The sequence below is a fragment of the Colletotrichum graminicola genome, assembly GCF_000149035.1.
Source record: "Colletotrichum graminicola M1.001 genomic scaffold supercont1.12, whole genome shotgun sequence".
NCBI classification, from domain to species: Eukaryota; Fungi; Ascomycota; class Sordariomycetes; order Glomerellales; family Glomerellaceae; genus Colletotrichum; species Colletotrichum graminicola.
The window spans coordinates 396,138-411,191 of NW_007361016.1; the positions used below are offsets into that span (position 1 = coordinate 396,138).

General features: G+C 55.8%; 3 protein-coding genes across 3 annotated transcripts; 1 reads left to right on the forward strand and 2 right to left on the reverse strand.

Annotated features, from left to right (window-relative positions):
* Window positions 1–5,472: 5,472 nt before the first annotated feature.
* GLRG_03934 (uncharacterized protein) lies at window positions 5,473–6,033 on the forward strand (the record flags this gene model as incomplete). Its single annotated transcript, XM_008094619.1, has 1 exon — window positions 5,473–6,033. The coding sequence occupies one exon, from the start codon at window positions 5,473–5,475 to the stop codon at window positions 6,031–6,033; it is 561 nt and encodes a 186-aa protein (XP_008092810.1).
* A 263-nt stretch (window positions 6,034–6,296) lies between these two features.
* On the reverse strand, window positions 6,297–7,669 carry GLRG_03935 (zinc-binding dehydrogenase; the record flags this gene model as incomplete). Its single annotated transcript, XM_008094620.1, has 4 exons — window positions 6,297–6,499; window positions 6,595–7,051; window positions 7,165–7,294; window positions 7,392–7,669. 4 exons carry the CDS (start codon window positions 7,667–7,669, stop codon window positions 6,297–6,299), a joined length of 1,068 nt encoding a protein of 355 aa, XP_008092811.1.
* A 1,167-nt stretch (window positions 7,670–8,836) lies between these two features.
* Window positions 8,837–10,952, reverse strand: GLRG_03936 (uncharacterized protein; the record flags this gene model as incomplete). Its single annotated transcript, XM_008094621.1, has 2 exons — window positions 8,837–9,795; window positions 9,851–10,952. 2 exons carry the CDS (start codon window positions 10,950–10,952, stop codon window positions 8,837–8,839), a joined length of 2,061 nt encoding a protein of 686 aa, XP_008092812.1.
* Between the last annotated feature and the right edge of the window lie 4,102 nt (window positions 10,953–15,054).

Consider the following 15,054-nt stretch of genomic DNA (forward strand, 5'->3'; position numbering starts at 1 on the left):
GCCGAGTGGGTGAGAGGAACGACCGGAAGTGGGATTTTGGATATATGGCAGTTTTCGTAATCGTCGTCGTATTCACCGTCGTTGCGTTTGTCGTCCAGTTCGTCCTCATGCAAAGGGTATCGGAAGAGGAAGTAAGTTCGCGCCAACGCGAGGCCGTTGGACCAAAGAACGAGGTGGACAAAGCAAAAACCGGTTTGATTGCGCCGGGGACACAGGACAATATAGAGCGCGTCCCGTGAATTCGATTCGTACTATGCAGGCGAGCTGGGACACGGCTGGTGCCAGTCAGTAAGTAAAATAAAAATAAAAAGGAAAGAAAAAAAAGAGAGGGACTTGCGCGTAGAGTAAAAGACGTAATTGCGCAGGCTGGGAGGTAGAGGTGGGATGAAAGGGACGGGAACCACTTGGCGCTAAGCAGCGCAAGGGACCTGGGGGAGGGGAAAGGGGAGGCGGACCTTCAGGGTAAGGTGAGGTGAAGGGATTGTGGCGGGGGAGAAGTCATAGAATGACGGATAAGATATGGAATGGCAGGACAGGGCAGGGCAGCGGAAGTAGAGTTGCCTCTCTCTTCCCTCGATCAACTATGTTCCTGGTCCCCTGTTCAGAATTGCGGGAGAACTGGACGATAGCGGGCCAAGTGGAAGCGATAGACAGGGATGCAGCTTCTGGTGTCGCCGTCCGTCTAATGCTGTCCGGCTCTCTAAATGCACCGAGCACACGAGCGTCTGATGGCCGGCGAACTGGTCCCTAAGGCTGTCCAAGGAAAGTCAATCAGCCGCCCAACCTTTGTACTCGTTCCGGAGATGCACGCCGTCTCTGACCCCTTCTTTTTTTTTTTATTTTTTTTTTTAATCCGACTGAGCCTCCCTGACTGAGGCGAGGTTGAACCAGACAGGCGAAGAACTGAGCAATAAGAACGCTGGGGACAGCCCAGGTAGGATAGATGGAAGGAGAAGGGGAATGGGGGGGAAAGATTCTTACAAGCCACTTTCTGCATAGGGAGCCAATGGCCCGGCGCGTCGTCGCTGGATCGTCGCGGCGAGACGAGTTGGTGGATGGTGGTGTTGCAGACCGCCAAATATCCCGCAGGAGTCAAGGCAGGCAACAACCACCTGCAGCTGGCAAGTCAATTCGCTCTATCGACGTCGGGCTCTGCTTGGCTCATCCAACGGCGGGCTGGGCGAATAGGCTCTCGATGTTCGGTGCCGGTCAGGGACGTGATCCGAGTTGCGGCGCGTCCTTATGTCGGTCGTAGCGTCGTTCCCATCGACCTACCGGTATGTAAGCTCAGGCTCGGACTGGCCAGGTTGAAAGGCAATTAATTGCCCGAGGTCGAAAGCCAGGGGGAATCGGACCTGTCTCTGTAGAAGACTCCCTCTCATCGACGGCCAACCGGCGTTCTTCCTTCACCTTCCAGTGCGGAAATGTCCTGGATCGGACTGGATCGGGTCGTACCGTATTGTATCGTATCGTATCGTATCGTATCGTATCGTATCGTATCGTCTTGTTTCTTCAAGAGTTCTGCCTCGCCATGCAACACGACAAAAAAAACAAAGCAAAAAGTACAACAAAAACAAGTTAAAACGACGTCTCGGATACAAAATGAATGTACACAAGGATGAGTCAACCAGGCGAATGTGTGTGTCGAGGCAAGTGTGTTACAGATGGAGCGCGGCAGGTTGAAGATGAGAGGAACAATCATAATGGATGTTGATTGATGCTCGATGAGGTACGGATACCAGCCATGACTACCTGGTCTATCAGGCCCAGTCCAAAGGTTTGGGTCTTACAGTCGTTGCTCCTCCGTCGCCGACTCGGCTGCATGCATGCGTGCAATCCGTACCTATCAACAGTAGGTAATAGATCTAGAGCAGCATGGCGGCCCATGATTGACGATGGGGTAACACGGTCGGCGAAATACCTATCAACAGTAGTGTACGAAGTAGGTGGCATCCATTGCTCCTTGTCCCGCCAGTGAGTGGGTGGCCATGTCATGACCCCTGGCAACTTGGCCAGTGATGAGGGGCGGTCTCGGCGGGCCATTGGCCGAGCTGGTGTGATATGGACCATGCGAATCCCTGCAAGTGTTGTCTTTTGACTTGGTGCACACCACCGTGACACCCTCTGCTTTTCAGCCTGCCGCCCAGGTGATGCCATTTCTCCAGGATCCCGTCTGTCATGGGTGGGCATGCGGGCAGCACATGGGCGCACGATACGGCAACGGGAGGGCCTAGAAGAGGCGACCAGGAAATGGGGAATGCTCAAGAGCTTGCTATACAAGTTTCCACGCGTTGAACACGACTGGAAAGTACATTGTCCCGCGAGACCATAGCTCGCTTCCAGCATGTACACTACCCAATGCAAGGTAGGTATGTCATGATAACCAAGTGAAATTGGAACCAGAACAATTTGAAGATGGGGGGGGGGGTAAAGGGTTAAGCTCGGCAATCCGACAGGCAAAACGCCCTTGCCGCCAACACCCTACCCTACCCTTCCGTACCGCCTTCCTCTTCCAAGCCTCTTACACGGGGGTTTGCCTCTTTCATGCTACCCACATAGTACAGGTATGTACGTGTGGAAGCTATCCTACCTAGGTGCTACCTACCTACCTAGGTAGACGGTAAGTAGTGTACTTCGGATGGTTCCGGGAAAGCACGTATCCGCACTTTGCAGAGGCAACAAAGAAAACAAAAATGACTGACAGTTTGTTATGTTGCTGGGCTCCAGTTCCTAAAAAGTGAATAGCAAAGACCCTACGGGCCTCCTCCTCCATCATCCCTCTTCCCTGCAACCACAACGTAGCTAACCAAGTCCTTGCATTTTCGCTCTCGTTGTACACAGGTTGCCATTCTCGCACCGCCGTCTTCCATGTTGTTCATCATGACGCTCTGCTGTCATCCACACCCAACATCAACTCCCATCCAGCCACTCCTTACTCGCCCCTATAATACGGAGTAGTATGTTCATTTACATAACACCAACCAAGCCAAGCATCTGATTGCCTCCAGAATATCCGTATGTCCTGCGGGGTGGTGTACAGGCGCATCATTACCCTAATGATGACAGGCAGGCTAGGTCATGCGTCCATGCCCGAAGGGTAAAGAGTGAAATGCAGATGCAAAACGTCGGCGGGAGAGGAGCAGAAGCGACAATACCATACTCATCGCCGTACGAATAGTCGCCGCCCTCAGGACATGAGGTATCGATACATTACCCACTACCAGCAGCCCGCCTCGCGACGGGTGTGCTCGCAGGTCGCTGGCGGCACTGCCAGGCTTGCGCATCGGGAACTTACATGGCCTTCATGCACATCCCAAGTCTGGCCCTGTCTGAGAGATGCATCTGCATTCCTCGACTGGATCGTCTCGTCTGCATGTCCCACCTTCCAGCAGCGCATGGCGCACCTCACTCCACTTATGGCCCAAATTGGTATGGCGTCTCTTCACCGCTTCAATTCCTCCAACAACATCGGGCCCATTCGCACCAACCAGCCACGCTGAATTATCGTGTCTGGAGGATGCCGCATATGTTTTTCTTGAAGCTCTTCGTTGTCAGTGGAGAGGAGAAACGCAACCTAGATGATGCGCTCACTGACATGGAGCATGTCATTCTGGGATTTCCCTGCATGACGCAGGCATAGAAAGAAGAAGGAAGAAAAAAAAAACTAAAAACTCGATGGGTTCATGCCGTTTTCGAAGACCAGACCCGCCAAGGGCGTGCGTCAGATTGATGCACACGATAGAGATGCCGGTCAGTGGAGGCTCGTCGGTCGATTTCAACATCTCGCCGTGTCTTCTGGCGGTCAGACCTGAAGTGTCAGCAGTTGTCCACTAGTGTAGGCCTACGATGTTCGGTCAGGTTGAAATTATGGGTCGATGGGGAGGGAGGGCAACGCAGTACGGATACGATGCAGAAATGATTGCCTGAATGAATGACTGACCAACTTGGCTGGGTGCAGAGTCGACTCGAACAGCATTGGACTCATATCGACCCATTTCTAACCGCTGTCTGGAGTCCAAGCCGCCAGGGCTATCATTGGAATGACGAGCATACATAGAATCATCCGCAGTACCGCCGGTAGTATTCTCCGACAAAATTCAATCAATGCAAGCGTCTATTGTTCCACAAGTCAACGTCCACCAGGCAATGAATGGCCAGAGCCTCCGTGTAATGGGTCCGTTGTATACCTATAGGTATACCTATGGACGGCAGGTTGTTGATCGGATGCGTTATGCTCCGCAGTCCCTAAATCACGGGTATCTTTGGCCAAGCCGAAACTCTGCATCTACGATCAACCAGAAACCACATGCTTCCTCCGCGGCCCTTGTCTGAAGCCGGTTGACGTTGCTTCACGTACACACCAAGCAACAATAGGGCTGGTCTTGTAGGGGAAACAAGTCTGGAGGGTGCAGAAAGCAAACAAAAGCCGGGCCCCAAAGCTCATGTTCGGATTTTCATGGACCGTCCCGCTTCCGGCCGGATCGTATGCTGCCGCTGAGAAAGACGACCCTGCATCCCAAGATCAAATGCGATGATGCCAGATATCTACCCGTGCTCGGCTCTCCGGTGCCCCGGTGAGCCTGTCAGCATCAGCCACAGCGGCTCTCGCCCGCCCAGGGCGCAGTCTGGCTGGCCCGGGTTCAAGATCGGCTTCTTTGTTATCCCGTGGTAGCGCCTCAAATGGAGCTCGCCCGGTGCCCTTACTAGGTAGTACTTACTACGACTCCAAGGCACGCCTTCGCCAGGGATTAATAATAGTATCATCGCTTGTTTCATCTCCGTATTGTTCTCAACACCGAGTATCAAGTCCTAAAATGTGCTAAAATCCCACGACGATTCTTAGCCAATACAAGGGCAGGTTAAGCCACAGTATTAGGCTTTGCAAAAGCTGCCCTTCGTATGCGCCAACCTCGCGGCGCCAAAATCCTCCGGGTGACGTTGACTTGTTTGTTGGTTGCCAGCTTGGCCTGGCGTTTGCTCTCGACAAGGCCCATGCGACGACGCCGACTCGGCGTCAGCCCCCTTCCCCTACATATGGAGAACAGACCATCAGACGAAACAAAAGATGACGGACCCCCGGCCGCCGCCACGGCTTCTTCGACTAAGTACTCCGTAATGTGCCTGTTCCACGGGAAACCGCAGTTCACTCAGGACAAGGTTCTCTGCTTTTCCCATACGCCTTCCAGACATAAGGAACCCCGGATCCCCGCTGATCCTGAACCGGCAGGGAACCAAGCTGTGTCTTGATCGTGCCCTTTGGACTCATCCCATTTTTTTTTTCTCCCAGCTCTCCGCGCGTCTACTAGCAACGTCGTTTTTCTTTTCTTCCCACGGTTCGAACTCTTCACGTCGTGCAGCTCGTGCTACCGCCGTACAAAAAGTCGACGGACGAGGCACTCACAAGCCCGGCAAGCGACGTCGAAAGCCTCTCCGAAGTCCGGGGAGCGGGGGAGAAAGCCGGATTCTGTCACGATGCCCGCCCACCACAACCTTACGATCCGCATCCCGCTACCCAGCATGCTCCCGGCGGAAGCTGTCGTCGAAATGCTGCAGTCCCAATCACCCGTCATCCGCCATCAGCCGCTGGTGACGCGGTATGAGAAGGTGCCCGTCCCGCTCAAGAGCGTCGTCGACGACGAGTGGTTTCTCGAGACGGGCTTCAAGATCACCTCGTACAAGATCTACGAGAAGGTCACCGTCGCCCCCGGCGTCAAGAAGGAGATCAACTTCCCCGCGGTGCTGCAGAACATCCCCAACGGACTGCGCTCGCGGGCCAAGGCCCCCGCCGGCGTCCGCGTCTGGTCCGAGTGGCTCGTCGTGCCGCGGTCCGAGGAGCGGTGGCCCGGCGAGCACAGCGCCGGGAAGCTCGGCGGCTACGTCGAGGGGGACTACGAGCTCGTCGAGACCACACGGGTCGAGACGAGCCGGATGCTGATGCCCCTCGTCAAGGGGCAGATGGAGACCGCACATCGCAACATGGTGAACAAGATGCTCGACGAGGTTGCGCAAAGGGTCGGTCGGGCCAAGACGTAGGCGGGTCCGGCGCACACACGCACATGCACATGCACATGCAGGATAACAAGCGTTTTAAAGTCCTTTTGTTTCCCCCCTCTCCCATCGTCCCGGGATGCTTCTAGATACCATCGTTTTGTTTTTCTTGTCACTTGTTTCAGCGGTACTCTCATGTTTCCTTGCTGTGGGCCCAAGGGCCCTGATATAACCCAATATCAATATTCCACCTTCATGCATGCTTCCTTCCTGTCTTCTTCGTCTTAGCCCATTGACGACCGCCTCCCTCAGATGGTGTATACCAGCTTCCCGCCGCTGACCTTGCCCTCCTTCAGCTCCTTGAGGCCGACGACGACGCCTTCGAGGCCGCTGCCGCCCTGGTTCTTGATGACGCGGATGGGCTTGAGCTTGCCGTCGGCCAGCAGGCCGCGGCTGATCTCCCAGAACTTCTTGCCGAACTCGTAATCTTCGGGGACGGCGTTCCTCTTGCCTGCCAGCGGGGTTGAATGGTCAGAGGAAAAGAAGTAAACATTGGGGGATTGCATGCATCAAGAGAAGGGAAAGGAGGGAGGGGGCGATGCTCACCAAAGTAGCCATACTCCTCACCAAAGACGCTGTAGTATATGGTCATCTTGACCTCGACCTTGGGGTTGACCTCCTGCGCGACCTTCGTGTCGACGGGCAGGAGTGTGCCGATGACACCGCCCTTGGAGCTCGAGAGCGCCTTGGCGACGAGGGCGACCGACTCTTTGGTCGACTGGCAGTCCCACGCCAGCGTGAGCCCGTCGCCCGTGTGCCGGCGGATGTCCTCCGAGACCGTGGGCGACTTGTAGTCGAACACCTCGCTCGCGCCCAGGGACTTGACGTACTCGAAGTTGTGCGGCGACGCGGTCGCGAGGACTTTGTACCCGGACAGCCGGGCATACTGGATGCCCGAGATGCCCATGGCCGTGCTGCCGCCGTAGATGAGGATCGTGGCCGAAGGGTCGGTTGTCGGGGCGGTGGGGAGGGGAAGGTTCAGGGTCTGGTACAGGCCTTGGCCCTGCAATTCCGCTTCGTGTTAGTCTCGTCGCGCAGCTGAAGAGAGAGAAAGTGTGCGTGTGTAAGTAAGAAAGGGGATGGTTGAGAGGGGAGGGGGGGGGGGGGGCTGCATACGACTGTCGTGACGGCGATGCCGAGCGTCGCGGCCTCTTCGTCGGAAAGGTTGTCCGGCGTCTTGATCTGCAGGTCACCCTTGACGACAATGTACTTCGCGAAGGCGCCGTCGACCTCCCTCAGCCCGTTCCTGGCCCATCCCTCGTCAGTAAGCTTGTAGGGCTTCCTTGCCGCCTTGCCGCCCCAACAGCGAGCGGAAGACGGCATGGGCAACACCAGCCACTCACGATCCGTTGACAGGGCCGCAGATGCGGTCCCCCTTCTTGAAGTCCTTGGTCACACCCTTGCCGACCTCCTCGACGACGCCCACGTAGTCGCAGCCGACCCAGATGCCGACGCATCCCGCCTTGTCGGCGAAGTCGACGTGCTTCCAGTCCGTCGGGTTGACGGCAACGGCCGTCGTCTTGACCAGGATGTAGTCGTCGGCCGGGAGGGCGGGGACGGGCACGTCGACGACCTTTGCGACGCCCGCCGCGACCGTCTTGACTGCTTGGTTCTGCGCCATGCTTGCCGTCCTTGGTGGAGGATGAGCGGTGTAAGTTCGTACCGTGTGTTTCGTGGATCAGGTGCGGCGGCAGTACAGACAGGTACAGGGGAGAAGAGGTGTAAAGTAGCTTTGGGGTTCGAAACTCGGATCGACCGTGAGCGTTGAGGTAGCCTCAAGTCTGGCATCCGAGGCCCCGTTCCTTATGTACAGTCCGAATCGTCATTGCAACAGCTTCCCCTCATCCGATCCACATGCTTCCGAACCCTCTCTCCCATCCATCGTCGTCGCCCCGCCCTCAGCTTACAAATGAATTTCCACATCATACTCTTTTCAAAGTGACAATGGCCCCGCACGACAAAGCAACGCGGCCGATCATACGCCGTTCCTGGTGAGACACCTCCGCGCTGCCCCTGTTATCTGCCCCTGTTATATGGCCCCCCCTCCTCTCCCAAAGAAAGGCGGCCGAGTAACACGTGGAAAAGGGTATGTTGCCCCAAAAGCTTACGGAGAACGACAAGTCTCTTTTTGGCTCTGGGGAGGGTCCGGCAAGGTTCCTAGTGTACTTACTGGGGCAGCATCTGTTGTCTCACATTCCTAGATTTAGGCGTGGTTTTTGGATCGAGCTCGGCGCCGAGACTACCATATCAACCAGCCTGGCAGATTACTAATTGAATAACAGCCATAACATCATGAGAGACATAACTTGCTCCCACCTCAAGTGACGAGCGAGGGGGCGTATGATCGACCCCGCCAAGTGATGTAACCACAACCTTATCGCCGATAAGCACCGGAGCCATCATTCGTACCTGGAGAAAGAAGCACGTCCTAACGCGGCATGTTTACCCCCTCCTCATATAGTCTTTCACACTCACAAGTCCACCCCAAGCACACATAACGCTGAATAATGAGAAATGATAATTGCAAATATCGTCATGATGGTATCTATAGCAACGCGTTCTAAACCGTGTGACCAGACCACCAGCTCAGCGCCCTCTGTGGGCGTTGTCGCAGTGTTTCCCTTACAACCGGCGCTTGATCATGAAGCGCCAAACCCCAGAAACAAAACTGAATAGTATAAAGTACGTATCGTAGGCGATTGGCCGCAAAAAGAAGACATAAAAACGTCTGAGAAGAAAAACAAAAAAACGAAGGGGGGAGGGGTTTAAGTTAAAACCACGTCCATCGCTAACGGCCACCATAGTCACTGGCATAACCAACTTCGCCAAAGTTCTGGCCCATGCCCCCTTCACCAAATCCTGTACCGGGTCCACTGACATAACCACCGTCATCGCCTTCGTAGTCACTAGCATCGAAAGACGACCGGCCTGATATGTCGTCGTCGAGACCGCTGCTCGGGTCCTGCGCCGACCAGTTCATCTGAGCCAGTGCCGGGTATTGAGCAAGCAGAGCAGCCGGCAACATGTACTGCCCGCTGGCGTCCATGGGGTAGCCCGGTTCCATGCCCATAGCGCCCTGGGCCGCCATGTTTTGCATGTTTTGTTGTTGCATCCGCTGCTCCTGCCAGGCACGTTGCCTGTCGAGCATTTCTTCGTCCAATAGGGGCTTGATGCAGATGCGCCCCGCCTCCGACCGGAAATGTCGACCAAGCGCATCGGCACGCGCGAACCTCCGGCCGCAACCCCATTGGCCGCCCGCCTTGAGGTCTCCCTTGCACACAAACTTCTTCTCGCCCGAGTGCAGACCCTCGTGCCTCTTTCGGTCGTGTTGACGAGCGAACGCCTTACCACACACTGTGCAAACGAAGGGCCGCTCGTCGGTGTGGGTTCGCAAATGGGATCGTAGGTTGTAGGCTCTAGTAAAGCGTTTGGGGCAAAGAGTGCACTGGAACGTAGCCGGATGTTTCTGTACACGTTTCGCGTTGCCGTTGTCCTGGGAGCTCTGATACTCGGGGTCCGCCAGCCTAAGCGCAATCACGTTATTCGGCACGGCCGAGGTCGACTGTCGTCTGCGATTGGGACTTGTGGCTCCTCGGTCGAGCGGTGAGAGGGATCGGGACGAGTCGCGGCCAGAGAGGTCAGACCCCAGATGGGGCGACAAGCCACCCACCGAGCTCTGGCGCGCCATGCCTCCAACGGAAGTGTTGAAGGGGTCCGTCACTGCGCGTGGCCGGGACCGAGGACGGCCTGTAATGTGTTTTGTCAGCTTCATCGTCCACGGCCAGGAATGCGTGTTACTAACCTCGCTCGGGAGGGGTCAGAGAATCCTGATCCATCTGGTTCTTGGGAGGCTCAAAGCTGTTCTGTCTTGCTGTAGGCGCGAACTCAATGTTGATGGCCGGTGCCACCTGGGGCATCTCGGGTTGTTGCAGCGTCGGGAATGCTTCCTGCCCGGTGTAGCCATTACTACCGACGAAGCCGGCACTCTGATTCCCGATACCAAAGTTTTGCTGTTGATTCAGCTCGGGCATCGACTGGGGAAGAATGCGCGGGGAGATGGCCGGACTGTGCGAGGGGCTCCGGCCTTGCAGGTTGGGGCTGTTGAGGGCGGGGTCCGAGATGGTGAAGTTGTCAAAGCCAATCTGCTGGTAAAGGCCAGAGTCCGAAGGCCGCTGCATCGGGGAATGGCGTTGGTCAAGGCCGTCGAAGCTATCGGCGCTGACGAGGTTCGGTGACGGGGCAGCCGACGAAACGTCCGAGTACTCGGAAGGGGATCTCCTATGGCGTTGGAACTGGGGCTGGCTCCATTCATTCAGCTGGTTCGGCAGCAGCGCTGCCTCGGGACCAAGCGAAGCATGCCTAGAATGACCCGATGGCGGAGAGGAGAACTGGTGCTGGGTGAAGGCGGGAGACTGACGCGCGGATGGTGTCTGGTGGGGATCCGGGTTCAGGAGGTGCGGGGGAGTGGAAGAGTGGTGGCTCTGAGGCATAGCCATGGTGTTCATTTCAGAGTTGAGGCTCTGTTCGAAGACTCCGGTACTGAACTGCGAATCACCCTGGGCGGCGTTGGGAAACAATGCGAAGTCGCCCGAGGGAAAGTTGGGGTCAAGGAAGTTGGGCTGGCCCTGGCCGGTGAAGTTCGCGCCCGGTTGATTATACGACTGCTGGCCGGGCTGCGGACCGTTGAGGAAGTTGGTGTTGTTATTAAAGCTAGAGAAGTCGGCGGAGGAGGCTCCGTTGAAGGCTTGGGTAGCAGACTGATCCAAGCCGAGACCGAGACCAATTGAAGCTGCTTCGGTGTTGGGCTGGAACGGATTCGGAGATGGAGAATGCGACGGGTGTCTTATATGAGGCTGTTGATGCCCCGCAGACGGTGAGCGACCGCGCTGGCCCTGGTGATCCATGATGTAAACAGATGCCGGCAGTCGGAACGGATGGATGTCGTGTGCGCGCCAACGCGTGTGTGAGTAAGTGTGTGCAATGTGGTGTTGCGTTGCTGTCTTTAGAATCGGGGCGAGGCAGTTCACAAGTCAGCCTTCAGGCACCGCACCGCCCTGGGGCTGTGCTGACGCGCGAGCTGACTGCACCCAACTGGAGACGGCGGGGGGAGGAGTCGAGTGCGACGAGCTGTTATTCGCTGTCGCTAGTAGGTCTACGTAAGTGTAACCGGGCTCAGAGAAGGGCGACTGAGTAAGGGTGAGGAGGAGGACGAGGAGGAGGACGACGACGACGACAACAAGGACGAGGAGAGAGTGCGGCAGAGCGAGACTGAGTGGTAATATGCTATAGTGTGCGAAAGAGGAGTTGAGATGAGGAAGCGAGGACTTGGTCGGCGGGCGGAGAACACACTGGAGGAACGTGGACCGGACAGACAGACCCGGCACCAGGGTGTGGAATTGGGGTCTGTGACTCTGTGGTCGGTCGGGTCACAGCTGGGGGGTAAGAAGGGAGGGGAGGTGGGGGGGGAAAGGGGGGGGGGGGGGGGGTGAGAGGGTGGATGGGAAGGAGAGAGAGGAGGCAGGTACCTAGGTACATAAAGAAGGATGATGAACGTGAGGGCTAAGGAACGGAAGGAGAAACAGCCTACGGAGTATAGACGCTGTGATTGGTGTTGATAGACCCACTTAAGCGGCCCAACCTGGGCGGTTCCCACAAGGCTGTGCACGTTTGAGGATGGATTTGTCGGCGTCTTTGACTTGACGGATGTCAAGTAGTCCGGTACCTACAGATGGGTCTAGGATGAGCGTACCGAACAAGTATTCCGTACTTTGGCTTCTCGCGGTTGGGTCAGGTTAGGTACCTCTGCAACGGCGCGCTCCGACGGCGATTGGAATGCGCTTTGCTGAGCTGGGTCCTGTTTGCTGCTGTGCTCTGCACTGCACTGTATTGCACTGTGACTGGAGCCATCCCGTCCCTCGCGCTTGTGAGTAAGAGAGAGAGAGAGAGTGCGTACGTACAAGACGTGTCTGTGCGCCAACTGCTCTCTCCCTTCCCTCCCTCTGGCCATTGCTTTCCGGGACAGCCAAACCACACCTGATGACGTTCTGTTGGCTCCAGGGCCAGGGTCCATTCAACGTGCACCGGCCGCGTGCGCGAATGCGTGGAGCAAGACGCGATTGGATGGGACAGATTACTACAATGTTGCGAGCCAGCAAAAGTGAAATCCAAAAATACCCTCACTTTGCGCGCAGACAGATCTGCCCAGCATCCAACTAACTATACAGTCTGTCTGTTGTAGGTAGGAACAGTTGGTCGTCAATGTATCACCTTGGTCTTTTATTTTTATTTTATATATATACGTCGGCAGTGCAACAACGACGGACAGTCGCTCGGGTCCCAAAGCTCGGGTTTCGTCGCCGAGGGTGGAATGGTGTGCCCGGTGCTATCCATTACTTTTCGCTGACCAGCCTCCACACAGACGGGCACGAGAGCGAGCTGACGAATGCTGGATGGCCGGTGAGGTGAGCTACCTGCGATGGGGCATGGTACTAATCCCCAAATGCGAAGAAAGGAGGAGGCGGGAGGGGAGAAGAAGAAGAAGAAAAGAAGCATAAAAGAAAAAGCAAGGCCCTGGACGGCTTCGCCGGTTGCTGGAGAAAGCTTGTAACTCGGAACTGTGCAACAAGGTGTCTGTCGCAACACAAGTGCGCCGGCCGGCGTTGAAGGGGGTCGGGAGAGACTCGTACCGAGACCGAGCTCGACGATGTTGGCACCGAGGACGGCCCAAATATGTGGGCTACGATACCTAGTAAAACGCACTTCCAGGCAGCAAAGGTAAAGGGAATCATCAGAAATCAGGGAGTCGACAGAAGCCTTGCTTTGCTAGCGCATGACGTCCAGGGGTCAAAGAAACGAACGGAAAACGGCCACCCACTCTAGCGTGCCTTACGGAGGCGGGGGGGTCTTGTTTCGAACGGGCACAGGAACAGGAACATCTGGGATAAGGTACGGACGGTACCTAGGTAATACACGATGCTTATGAGCATGGGTAAGAATGCGCTGACAGGAGGAAGGCCCGTCTGAATTTGAGCATCTCACCAAAAGACCCATCTCGTCTGTCGTCTTATTCTTTGTAAACAGGTACGAACGGGAAGCATGTCTAGCGTCGTCCTGCGACGTGCTTACCGATGGATTGATTCGAGTACCTATGACCCGTCTATTAGACGCAGCTCGTTCGTACATCAGACCAACGGGGGGGTTTTCTTTTGTTTTTGTTTTTTCTTTTTCTTTCCTCCAAAACCAAGAGGCAGTTTTAACCGGTCTTGTCGCGACGGCTGTCTCGAGACGCAATGTCCTTCCTGGCCTGGCCGCCATTTGCTTCCCTGTCTGAGCTGTCCCAGACAGACAGACAGATACACGCGATCCAGGTGGACCGTTTCTGCTGAGGCGGGCATTTCCGCATTTCAGCATCCGGATTGGTTGGGAGTCCCTCTTTCCAGGGGGGGATCACGTTCCAACTTGCTGGCCCATGTCGTGGATGGTAGTTCCAAACCTGGAACTGCAGCTGTGAGGTTAGGCGTTTTTTTTTGTTTTTTTTTTGCTTGCTCGAGTCTGCCTTGCTGGCGGCCTTTTCGTTTCCGATCCGTGCCATCCAATCTAGTGTGCCTGGTGCTTGACACGACACCACACGACACGACCCGATAATTTGAAATTACATTGTTCATTGCTTGGCCTTGGCGCTTATCCTGCTAGGTACTTCTAGCTATGTCGTAAGGTTGTAACACGCTCACTTGGATGTCTCAGTTCCACGACGGACCGTCTGCTCGGTCTGGTCTTCTTCATCTCTCGTTTTATGTCATCCACTGACACTAGCCACTTGGTGCCCATCGCAACCTCCCGGCACCAAGATGCTGGTGTGGTGGCCTGTCACCGGCGTTCCCCATGCGCCGTAGGCGCCGCCGTCGCCAGCACCATGGTCATTATAAAATTTGAACCCCGTTCCAGCCAGATACCGAGCCATCAGATAATGATTTGGCAGGCGCCGTCCACCCACTTTCCACTTTCCACTTTCAAAATCCAGCTTACCAGGCTTCCTGATAAAATCATGTACCGCCTAACGATTCGTCGTTAGGTAATCAACTCCAACTTGTTTTTTGTTTTCTACAAAAGCTGAACGTGTTCAACTCCCGCGCCCACCCCTCCATGTTCATATCGAATGAAAGAGCCCGTATGGAGCAGCGGCGATGATGAGCGCCAGACATGAGATGCAAGTGGGCGACCAGATGAGCACCTCATCAAACGCCTGCACCATTCAGCTCTCGCTACACCCTTGACCATGGCTCGTGGTCGACACTATATGGAACCAAAGGCAGAAGGGGGGATTGCGGCCAAAGGAGTTGACTGCACAGCGGACCTTGTTCTCTCGAAAAAGCAATGTTGCCTCGCAGGAGGATGATGCTGACGCTCATTAACACTAGTCGTCCCTTGATCAACCCGCCTATTCGTCGGTGAGCGAAGCATCCAACTGCCGCAAACCAAACAACACTGCCAACCTGTCAGCGACTCTGCGCAAGCTCGTCACATGCATCGCTCCCAGAGGTACTAAGTGGGAGAGCACTGCCTAGAGATGGCGGCCATCATCGTTGCCAGGCACCTGCCTCACCCTGCTGTTCGTTGGTGCAAGGCAAGGCACGAGCTGCCTGCGGGAACAGCGTGGTTGGGACGAGACAGACCCCATCTTTGCCGGCGTCGGAAATTATCATCAGCCTGGGCAACAAACGGAATGGATTTCGATTGCTCGCCTTGATAATTATGCAAGTTATCCGCCGAAACCCAGATCACCCGCTGCCACGGAGCTGGACGCATCCTCCCACAGTTCGGTACAAACAGGTGTAATTTATCTCCCGTGGATCATGACTCTCCCTGTCGAACTGGCCAATAACGACCCCGCCGCCCGCTGCAGGACGGACGAATACCGCATGGCACAGCCACACGGGCTTTATGCCCCCCCCCCCCCCCCCCCAAAAAAAAAAGAAAGGCCAGACCTGTCCAACATGGCATTTCTGT